The sequence below is a fragment of the Hyperolius riggenbachi genome, chromosome 1, assembly GCF_040937935.1.
Source record: "Hyperolius riggenbachi isolate aHypRig1 chromosome 1, aHypRig1.pri, whole genome shotgun sequence".
Lineage (NCBI taxonomy): Eukaryota > Metazoa > Chordata > Amphibia > Anura > Hyperoliidae > Hyperolius > Hyperolius riggenbachi.
In genome coordinates, this window is record NC_090646.1 from 298495498 (window position 1) to 298507547 (window position 12050).

The 12050-nt window shown below is 45.8% G+C and overlaps 1 protein-coding gene across 1 annotated transcript in view; it reads right to left on the bottom strand.

Moving 5' to 3' along the window:
• Nucleotides 1–5756: 5756 nt before the first annotated feature.
• Nucleotides 5757–12050, bottom strand: part of LOC137508681 (rho guanine nucleotide exchange factor 18-like) — a 249878-nt gene continuing 243584 nt past the window's right edge. Inside the window, exon 9 of the mRNA XM_068233775.1 lies at nucleotides 5757–6093. Within this exon, the coding sequence (XP_068089876.1) occupies nucleotides 5911–6093 (183 nt within the window). The 3' untranslated portion in view covers nucleotides 5757–5910. The remainder of the gene's footprint in view (nucleotides 6094–12050) is intronic.

A 12050-nucleotide genomic window follows, 5' to 3' on the forward strand; every position in this document is an offset into this window, starting at 1 on the left:
TTCTTCCTCCCTAAGCTGTGAGTATATACATTCTTAAGCTGTACATACCACAACATTAATGTAATGATTAATGCATGATTTGAGTCTGTGAAAGAGAAGTGTTTTGTAGTACACTGTGTTACTATGTCTAGAGTGAGAATAATTATTTATAGTGGCATGTAGGGACTTTCACTATGAAAATGCCTGTTGTCAGGAACCGGCCCCGCGGCAAGCCTGCAGATACGGTTCCCGACTGCGGGTTTGACCAGATTAAGAGGGGAAGCAGCCTTATTCTAGCTACCACAAGGCTGTCGCCCCTCAAAACACTTCTCACTGCCACCACTAGCTGCCGCTAGACACTTCAGCGATTCTCACTCTGCTGTCAAGTGATCTACAAGCAAGTCCGCGTTTTCGTACTCGGGTCAGCTTTGCGCTTTAGGCCGATTACGGGTACGCCACGCACACACGGACAGTACAATCGTACAGTAGCAAGGCCCAATCAGGCACTGACTTTGTAACACAAGTTACACTGCAGACTCTTCTAGGCTATGAGCGTTAGCATAGTACAGCAGAAGTCAAACGTATTAAATAACGATTTCATATTCCAGAAAAAGTGGAACAATGCAGAAAATAATATATACAAAAGATTTACAAAAACAAAGTAAAAATTACAAAATAAAAGTTACAAAGGTACACACAAGACAGGTTGCAGAAATAAAAGGGAAATAACGTTACCAGCATATACAGAGCGTTGTTTGCGGGAGAACGCAGCTTCCGACCAGTAGTCGGGGCAGCTCTAGCATCTTTGCTATCTCCGAGGAGCTGCAAGTTGTGAAGGACCTGTGCGGGTTCTTATAGGCCCATGTGGGGCCTGGGGGTACAAGTCCAACCTGCCTCTGAAGGTTTGCACGGAATGCTTGTCATATCCTGTGATATGCAAACTTCAAAGGATTTTCCTGTCCCACTTTTGATCTTTCAGAGATTTCAAAATACTTCCGGCAGGCTGTCATATGTAAACTTCAAACGTTCCTGTGTTCGCTTCCAACTGTCTAGCCTCATTTAGTCTGGATTGTATTTTGGGCTTGTTTACATATACACAAAGTTCAAAGCAATACAACACCTTTGCAGCATGCAGGACAAAAGGCGGAAGTTGTTATGTAATTACCTGTACCCAGAGGAACTGAATGCAAATGTCGTTTCACAGACCATCACATTAGCAGCTTATTTGAGCCAGGTGACAATAGTACATATCTGAGACAGTATTTCACAGCAGATCAAAGGTGACTGGCTAGTGGCCTAATGAGCCATTTCCTTGCCCGAAGCTAGCAAGTCAATAGCAGTTCCTGCTCTATTGTTCACAAGAGTTCACCTTCAGATGCAAATGTACTATCTCCTGGCCGACAGGCGATCCAATTAGCAGCTTCCAACTTCCAGAGGACTGAATACAGACTCAAAGTACTTCATCCTGTCATACAGACAATCACAGCTTCCCCCAAAACCAGCCTGGCTTTAGCCAACATACACACCTAACATAATACACAGCACACATAAAAATGGGAAAAGATGGCTTCTGTATTATCCCAACATCATAACTAGCTGCGATATCATGACACCTGTCATTTTTCAAACATCTGGAAGTCAATATTTAAGCATTTGACAGGTGTTTCTATACACTGCAATCAAAGCCACATTAATACCATTTTCCCTGTGAGACCACTTTCTTAAAGAGAGACTGAAGCCTATTAAAATACTTATTTTTACCTGCTATTTATGTTAAGCAATGTTAGCAGTGCTGAAACACTGCATTCCCATGACAGACTGAGGGCTTTATACCCACCAAATACCCAGTGCAAAAATCGGGGCGTGCTTCCTGGTCAGGGCTGGATTTGTACTTTCCAGTGCCCTAGGCCTGCTGTCACCAACCTGCCCCCACACCACCAACAAAAAACATTCTGTCCAATACTCTGACTAGCGATCACTGGTTTGAATGGGTTCATTTCAGTTGTGCTGCTCTGCCCCCCATTCAACAAATAATTCCTGTAATTTGCACTCCTGCTGTGCACAGCAGCCGATAGTGTTCTGGGCATGCATACTTGAAAAATGACGCTGATGTATGACCGGTACTTGTCAAGAATGCATAACACTGTACCGGCCTCGATTGCTGTGCACATGTGGGCAGGAGCAAGAAATTACAGGGAGAGCTAGTGAACAGAGCATGCGCTGCTTCTTTGTCCTCTGTGCGACTGGCTGCAGTCGAATCCACAAACAGGTGGCAGGGCAGTGCAATGTAGAGAAGCCCATCCAAAACAGAGAACAGATAAGTAGCAAACATCCTGTCAAGACCCACTTTGGATGTTCTGTTGTAATCAGAGTGGACCTGATCTCAAAACTTCCTCTCTGCTCTCAAAGATATGCAACAACATAACCTTTAAAGAAAAACATTTCTTTGTTACAGCTGATACAGATCCTGCAATAAATCTGCAGTGTGTCTACTTCCTGCTTTCATGGAAGCAGACATATTGTTAACATCCTGTGCTTTGAAATTAGCTTAGATGTTCTGGCAGTCAGGTGACACAGGGTAGAAATAAAATTACAACTTGTGATTAGACACAGATGAGGGGGAATTAGACAGGCTCTCTAAATACATACAGGGTGCATTTCTCTGTTTTCCCTCTGTCCTGTGCAAGAGTTCAGCTCCACTTTAAAGCATCTGATTGACATTTATTTATATTTGCTGAAAAATCTATGTATCTCTTTTGAATGTTGAATGTACATATGGTGGTGTGCTCTAACATATTGACAGTATACAGGAACAAAGGCTTATTAGCAGAAAGCTTACTCTTTTTCTTTTAAACCAATAAATGGTATCATCCTGATTCAAAACTTTCAGCTTTCACTGATGGCTAAGATGGTACAAATCTCCACTGCTACAGGAAAGTAGAAGGATGCCAAACACACTAGCATAGAGGAAGTAACCGCTCAGGTGTCCTTTAAAGTGACAGATTCCATTTTAAACTTTATTTCCAACTTTCTACCTTTCCACAATTCCAACCAAACTGTATGGATGGAAAAGTTAGAATTATGGCATTTTAACACTAAGGCCCGGTTCACATTAGCGTTCGCTATCCGGATTTTCCGGATCTGATCCGGACCGCATACTGTACAAACGGAACGTACGTTCCGCATAGCAATGCAAAGGCTATGCGGACGTTCACATACGTACGTTCCGTATAGTACGGAGCCGGACCGGATCCGGACTCCGAACAGTTTTCCAACATGCACTATTTTTTGGGTCCGGCCCCCGTGACAGCACCATCCGGAACACAGAAACCAATGGGGAACGGAAGGGACAGAACACACTGCCTACAAAAACCTGACGTTCTACCCCACTTCCTATGCGTATCCAAGCGGCCATTTCGGATGGGGACACATGGGCCAAGCATGTCTGGAGTGGAGCAGCAGTGACAGACGCAGTGACAGACGTGCTGGAGCTGTTTGGCAGAATGTCGGAGGTGGAGGTGAGGCCTACCGCAGAGGAACCTGATTCTACAGGTGCACCAGGTGCACCTTCTGCTGACCCTAACATTTTTTTCTTTAAATGTAACTATTTTTTGCCCACGGATCCGGATGGCAGCCTGATGCATACGGACCGGATCTGGATCTGAAACGCACGCACGCACGCACGCACGCACACACACACACACACACACACACACACACACACACACTTTTTTTCTTTCTCTGCCTGAAAGAGTTAAATATCAGGTATGTAAGTGGCTGACTCAGTCCTGATTAAGACAGGAAGTGACTAGAGTGTGACCCTCACTGATAAGAAATTCCAACTATACCACACTTTCCTGGCAGAAAATGGCTTCTGAGAGCAAGAAAGAGATAAAAAAGGGGAATTTCATTTCAGTGAGGGTCACACTGTAGTCACTTCCCGTCTGCGTCAGGACTGAGTCAGCCACTTACATACCCGATATTTAACTCTTTCAGGCAGAGAAAGAAAAGAAGGAACACAGCATAGCTATTTGTGTGCTAGGCACTGTACATACCCATGTCTACCTCATTATGTCACATGTCACTTCGGATATCCTTTAAGCAAAAGAAAATGTACATTTTTTTACTGAATAAAGGATTTAGTAAGGGCCTCATATTTATAGCCAGGCGCTACATCACCCAGATGAAGAACATTAATAAAAAAAAAACCAAAAAGAATTAAAATGGCCATAATACTAACAAGGAACCATATTATCCCAGTCAATTACTAAACATTTCTAGAGATTTTTTTTAGAGCCAGGTTCTATATCATTCAGTCAAAGAACAGAGGTTTTTTGGGGTTTTTTTTTTGGGAAAAGAGAAATTAGTAGAAGAAAATTTGCCAGCACCATATATTTACAGCAGGTCCCTGCATCATCCAGTTAAAGAACACTGTTTAATTACCCTTTATCTCTGGATATTTTGGCAAAGGAAATACTGGCAGGGGCCCAATATTTACAGCCAGGCCCTGCATCCAGGCCCAGATTTACATCACTGGAGCCTATAGGCACAGATGTCCTGGTACTCTAGACTTTGCCGTCCATGAACCTACAAACCCCCGCCGAATCGCACCGCAAGTGTGCTGTCTGTCCCAGCTGTTACTTCTCCCTTACTTCCCCTGCCTGTCATAGGTAGCTACAGGTGCCCCTTAGTATTAGGTAGCCAGAGGTACCCTCAGTATTAAGTTGCATAGGGAAGGAGGTAGGGAGGCACTCGAGGAGCAGAGTGAGCCACCTTTCTATCATCAGACGCGTGCGCGTGCATACAGTGCCTTATGGTAAATCCAGCCCTGCCTGCATGATTGAGTTAAAAAACGAACATGGGATTACAACTGGTAACCTGACACGTATACATGCTTTACACAAGGAAAATGCATGCCTGCAGCTCACTGCACACATGTGCACTTGTTTACATCCATCTTATGTCCCTTACTGTAATAAGAAACACATGTGCGCACAAAACCCCAGGCTGACAGATTGGGTTTGGACAGAGGAACAAGTATTGTAAAGCTGGCCACTAACGTTCCAATCTCTAGCGAAAAATCATTAGAGCGATCAGAAATTCTGATCGGATTGGTTGTAAATAATCTCCATTGGTGGACACAATCGATTATGAATGAGTGAAAAAAATGTTGCCCGAATGAATTTTCGTCGAATTGAAATTTGGATTTTCTTGGTGGTCGTGATAGATAGGAAGCAAAGATTGGTTAGTTGTTGGTGTAGTGAACGATTTTTCGTCCGATCAGAATTTCTGATCGCTCGAACGATTTTTCACTAGAAATTGGACAGTTAGTGGCCACCTTAACAATCACTCCAGATTGCATGGCATTTTATCAGAGGTTCGGCCCTGCATCATACAATTAGTGTTCAGCCTCTCCTTAGTTAAAAGAGACATTAGCAGAAGAAGTGTTGGCAGGGTCCCGTATTTACACCCTGGCCCCATATCTAGTGAAGAATACAGTTTTATCCAGGAATGTTGTCCTTTTGCCATATCTCCCACAAGAACCAATGTAAAAAAAAGTTCTGTAATTTATCTTTAGTGACTAGCTGGTACAAAAACTTTTTTTTTCAACAAAGTTTTGCTATAAATTGGAATAAATACATTTTTACTATTGTAATTTTAGAAACAACGGTTGCTTACTATAGTGTTTCTAGACTCCATTTTAAACACAGATCACCAATACACAAGTACACGGAGAACATGGACTGTTGGCCTCATATAGATAAATACAAAACCTGTTAGCGTTTAGAAGAGTGTGTTATTCCCCAATTTTTGGGGTACATTCTGTGATAAGGTCATGCTTTTAGTAATTGTGATATGCTGCTTTCCAAACCATAAAGCTTAAAGAATAGACATTGATGAAAATAATGTGGCAGTGCCCAACCTTCCTAACTAAACAAAAAGTGCCTGTTCAAACATGCATTGCAGTCCACATCCATTTATCAGTGCCTTGGTGCATAAAGTGTATTTGAGGTGACTTGAGAAGCAGCCCAGAATCAGCTCATGCCTATTGGCATGCATCCATTTGTCTTGTAGTTCTCTGCTCATTCCTTGTAGCTGATCTTTAGTCTTACCCTAGGAGACAACACAGAGATAGAAAATAATTTATTGCCAATATTTTAAAATTGTTTTTACATATACGTGAGAAGTGCATCTCAACCTATATAATTATTATTGTTATACATTTATAAAGCACTGACACTTTTTCCACAGAGCTTTACAGGGAACATCGAAGCATTCATGTTGCCAACTGTCCCTCAAAAATGGATACAATTTGATGTTCGTATCTCAGTGTATGGCTTATTTTGGGGGGAAACCAATTTGCCTACATGTATGTTTTTTAGGAAATGGGGCACCCAATGTAATCCCACACATACATGGGGAGCACATACAAACTCCCTCGGACAGTGTCTTGGCAGGGATTGAAATTTAATTCTTCAGCCCTGCAGGGTGAGACTGATAAACTTTTCCCCACTAACTGACTGTCAAGTATTACTTGTTCTGTGATTCTTTAGTAGTATGTACTTTGTTGCAAAAATGTCATATCACTGCAACCTGAAATAATTACATTTTTTTATATATTAAAAACAAAACAGTTAAGCTCCTCCCTTTACTCTAGAGTTAACAATTAACCCCTTATCCAGCCATGCAAGCTGTAGGCAAGAAGAAAAAGGCCAGCAAGTGTGTGGTGCCTCCCGGAGCCATTTAAAACATATGACTATCAACAATTTTGGTGTGTGTGTGTGTGCAACTGCAAATGTCCTCTATCCCTCTCATCTTCCTTTTCAGCTACATGGACACCTCTACTGAGTAGATTGAATAAAAGAGTTCTAATTCACAAAGAGCCAACAAGATATATATATATATATATACGATACTCCCCTATGCCCCCTTTGGTGGGCTTTGTGGGAGCACCACTTCACCCCTTTTTGATTCTTAGTGTAATATCCTGGATGATGTCCAGGTCGGGACTAATGGTGGTCGGCCGAGAAAAAGAATATGAGAGTGGGTGGGTGTAATGAGGTCCCAACCTAGAGATTTGTCTCTAGGCTTCTGTTTCCTTCTCTCTTCCTTCCCTCCCACCTCACAGTGTTTTTAGGTAGGGGAACGAGGTGTTTTTAATGTATATGTTTAAATAAAGATAGTTTTCTTTTAATGAATAGAGTTGGGCCGAACGGTTCGCCTGCGAACGGTTCCATGCGAACTTCCGTGGTTCGCGTTCGCGTCCCGCAGGCGAACCTTTGCGGAAGTTCGGTTCGCCCCATAATGCACCATGGAGGGTCAACTTTGACCCTCTACATCACAGTCAGCAGGCCCAGTGTAGCCAATTAGGCTACACTAGCCCCTGGAGCCACTCCCCCCCTACTAAAAGGCAGGCAGCGTCGACCATTACGGTCACTCGTGTGCCTGCATTAGTGAGAGTAGGGCGAGCTGCTGCACACTCTCTCTCATAGGGAAAGATTAGTTAGGCTTAGCTTGTCCCTGGCTGCATACCTGTTCTGTGAACCCACCACTGCATACCTGTTCTGTGAACCCACCACTGCATACCTGTTCTGTGAACCCACCACTGCATACCTGTTCAGTGAACCCGCCACTGCATACCTGTTCTGTGAACCCACCACTGCATACCTGTTCTGTTCAGTGAACCCGCCACTGCATACCTGTTCTGTTCAGTGAACCCGCCACTGCATACCTGTTCTGTTCAGTGAACCCGCCACTGCATACCTGTTCTGTTCAGTGAACCCGCCACTGTATACCTGTTCTGTTCAGTGAACCCGCCACTGCATACCTGTTCTGTTCAGTGAACAGTTTGGAGTGTCAGTGTGAAGCAGTACCTTAATTACACTACCTGATTGATGTATACACATGCAAGATGTTTTAAAGCACTTTAGGCCTGTCATTTAGCATTCAATATGATTTCTGCCCTTAAAACGCTGCTTTGCGTCAAATCCAGATTTTTCCCGGGGACTTTTGGCGTGTATCCCACTCCGCCATGCCCCCCTCCAGGTGTTAGACCCCTTGAAACATCTTTTCCATCACTTTTGTGGCCAGCATAAATTTTTTTTTTTCAAAGTTCGCATCCCCATTGAAGTCTATTGCGGTTCGCGAACTTTAACGCGAACCGAACCTTCCGCAGAAGTTCGCGAATCTAAAATCGGAGGTTCGGCCCAACGCAGTAGATTGAGACTGGAGAGCAGTCATGACAATAAGGTATATTTGGGGTGATACGGGTCTTCCACAATTGGGTATTCGTATTTATTCACTTTCAAGTTTTTCACTAACAAATGATGTGTATAGTTTTGCGGCATGTTAGCCTGGATATGTATGTATCACGAGCACGCAACCTGCAGCACTTGCTGAGCAGGCATGAGCACAAGCTATTGTATTCGCCGGGCCAGACGATCCTCCCCTTTCTCTCACAAACCTATCCCAATAGGTGGATGCACTCCCTGTCACTCTCACCGTGTCACAAGACCAGTTTCCTCCCCCTTAACCCGAACACATTCACTCCCCGGCATTGTGGGCCAATGGTGAGCGTGGTGGGCGGGGCTTCCTGACAACATCTCGGAAGTCCGTACACGCCGCCATTGCCCTGGGACAAACGCACGTGAACAAGCGCCACACCGGCACGAAACGGCTGTTGCGCCGTCCTCTCATCCCCTGGTCACCCTCTCGCACCCACCCTCCACACAGGTCAGATCGATCTACTGTATATATGATTACTGAAATGTGACATATGTTTACTTGCCTGCTGGCGAAAAAATCATGAGAAAATAAATGTGAACACAGGAAGCTGTGCATGGACTGTCTTGTATGTTCTGTGAATTTGTTGTTTGAATTAGCCTGGAAGCACGCTTCCCCACATACATAAAGCAGTGAAGTGGACCAGGACGGAGGTGTTACTTAAAGATGCAGAGGACCTTTCTATCCCCCCATTACTGAGTGCCAGGCAACCAGCTCCTGTTGTGTACTGCATCTAATCTACAAGCCTTGAGCACGAGTTGCACTCATGAATGCTGAAGGGGGCACACCGGACGTGGAGATACGAGAATCAGGGAGTGACAGTGATTCCTCCCTGGATTATCCACTTATAAGTCAAGGTGTATCAGAAGGCCGCGCTGGAGCAAGTACAATATTCGACCACAGCGCTAGTCCTGCACCAGTCAACCAGGAGGTAGTGACCAGGGTGCTGGAATTGAGGTTGGGAGGCCTCTGCGAGAAGGAGACAAAGCTCTTTTGGACTGCCACCACTCTCAACAAATATAGGGAGGCAGGTTACAAATTCTACAGAGAACCCTCAGAGTATCGGGAGGACAAGCAATTTGTGGAGAGATGGGAGAGGGCCCACCTGAACTATTGTAGAACTCTGCAAGAGATTGTAAGAGAACGGACCATTGCAAAACACAACAAGGTATCAGGGGAGCTGCAGGAGACTAGGGAGCAGTTGCAGGAGGCCACAACAGAGGAAAATTTTGAGTCGATCATTACCAAGATCGAGAAGAAGATTCTGCCTATACAGAACGAGCTTAAAGGGAAGGTTCAAACAAAATAAAAAAATGAGTTTCACTTACCTGGGGCTTCTACCAGCCCCATGCAGCTATCCTGTGCCCTCGTAGTCACTCACTGCTGCTCCAGTCCCCCGCTGGCAGCTTACCGACCTCTGAGGTCGGCAGGACGCATTGCGTACATTTTTACGCATTCCCGCCAGTGCAGGAACATTAACACTTACATTTTTACGCGTTACTGGTTTAATGCGTACATTTTTACGCATTGAACCAGTAATGCGTACAAATGTATGTGTTACTGTTCCTGCACTAGCGGGAATGCGTAAAAATGTACGCAATGCGTCCCGCCGACCTCCGAGGTCGGCAAGCTGCCAGTGGGGGACTGGAGCAGCAGTGAGTGACAATGAGGGCACAGGATGGCTGCATGGGGCTGGTAGAAGCCCCAGGTAAGTGAAACTCATTTTTTTATATTGCTTGGACATTCCCTTTAAGGCTAGGAAATTGAAGAAATTCCATCGAGATCAGGACGACTTCAAAAGGGGAAGAATTTTCTATTGGGGCCAAGGAGGCACTCCTAACAAAGGGGGTCCCCCCAAGAAAGGGAGAGGGTACTGGACAACGGACTCAGGGTCAGACTCGGAGGACGAAAAAAGTGTGAAACGTCCAAAGCCTAAACAGCTTAGGAAGAAGGGACAAAGGGGTAACCCAGATTCCAAACCCAAGCAGCCAACTCCCAAACCATGTGCCTCGAATCCCTTTAGGAAACGAGTCCGCCTAAGAGGCAGAGGGCGGAACAAGCCTGGAAAGGACAGTGACCTGGGACTCTCCAGTGGCGGTCAGGGGCGCTCATGGAAACAACAGCACAAAGAAGAGATGGACCAGGGAGTAGTGGAGGGGGGGGGGGGGGAGGGTTTTGTGGGGGAACTAGAGGTGGTCAATCTTACCGGGGAAACCATCCTCGAGGCATGCCTAACCCTCCTCAAAAAGGGTTTAGGATTTTCACCAACTAGGGACTTTGACTTTGTGGACTTTTTTGTGGATCTCTACAAGACGACCAGGAAGATGATGCTTAACCAGCTATAACGGGATGACAATGCAGGGCTCCAAGGACAGAGTGAAGGAGGCCCCGCACTAACGGCAGTCCCAGAGTCCACTTTAGGGTTCAGTCCCATGGTGGACTGGGATCTGGCCGAGATGGAGGCACTCCGGATACTGGAGGAGCTGTGGGAGGAGGGTGGAGACTGTTCTATGGATGAGGGGGACCCCTCTAGCTCGTGCCTTAGCCTGGGTAACCCTGGGGCCTTCCGGGCGTGTAGGTCCACTCGGGCGGTGCCGGTCCCCCCTGGTTCGCCAATAGACCAATTTTTCCACCAGGTCGCGGACGAAATGAAGGCCCTTTGTTACAACAAGGCGCCGGATAACCTAAGCAGCACAGAAAGGAGGGCCATTAAATGGCTTAAACAACGTCGCGGCCTGGCGGTGAAACAGGCGGACAAGGGGGGAAATGTAGTAATCATGTCAGGTGAGGCCTACACACGGGAGGCATACATGCAGTTGGAAAACAGAGCTTTTTATGAGCGCCTGGATCGCAATCCGACTACAAAATACCAGTCAACCCTCCGCACTTTATTGAGGTGGGGGGGTGGAACTGGGGTACATGCCACAGAGGTTAGCTACAGATTTGTTGCCCGTGTCCCCCCGGTACCCTGTGTGGTACCATCTTCCCAAATTGCATAAATCGATGGAGAGCCCTCCGGGGAGGCCCATAGTCTGTGGATGCGGGTCTCTCACGGAACGGCTCTCCCGTTTTTTGGACCATCTGTTGCGCCCTCTTCTCGCAGGGGTTTCAACCTATCTGGCGGACACGTTGGACGCAATCAATGTTGCCGAAAATGTGGAGTGGCGACCTGGGTACAGGCTTGCCACAATTGATGTAGAGAGTCTCTACAGCCGGATACCCCACGAGGAAGGCATAAAGGCAGTCCGTCAGTTCCTTGATAGGACCAACAAAGACACGGGATACAAAGATTACCTGTGTGAGTGTCTTAAGTTTGTCCTAACGCACAATGCGTTTATGTTTGATGGAAGGTGGTACCACCAGACTTCCGAGACGGCCATGGGAACCTCTGTGGCATGTACCTACGCTGGGCTCTTTTTAGGAGCCTGGGAGGAGGACTATGTGCTAAGTCCTTCCAACCCTTTTCGAGGGAACATCAAAGTGTGGTTGCGTTATGTGGACGATGTGCTGGTCGTGTGGCGGGGGAGCCTTGAGGAATTTGGAGGGTTCATGGAGCACCTCAATGTCAACAAGATTAACATGCGTTTTACGTCAGAGATCAGCGATAGGGGCGTATGTTTTCTGGATTTGATGATCAAACCAGATGGGGCTAAATTGATTTGTGAAGGCTTTAGGAAATCTACAGCGGTCAATTCATTACTGCATAAAAGCAGCTATCATCCTGAGCATGTTATGTCATCCCTGCCATACGGCCAGTACCTACGTCTCAGACGCAACAACACTAACCC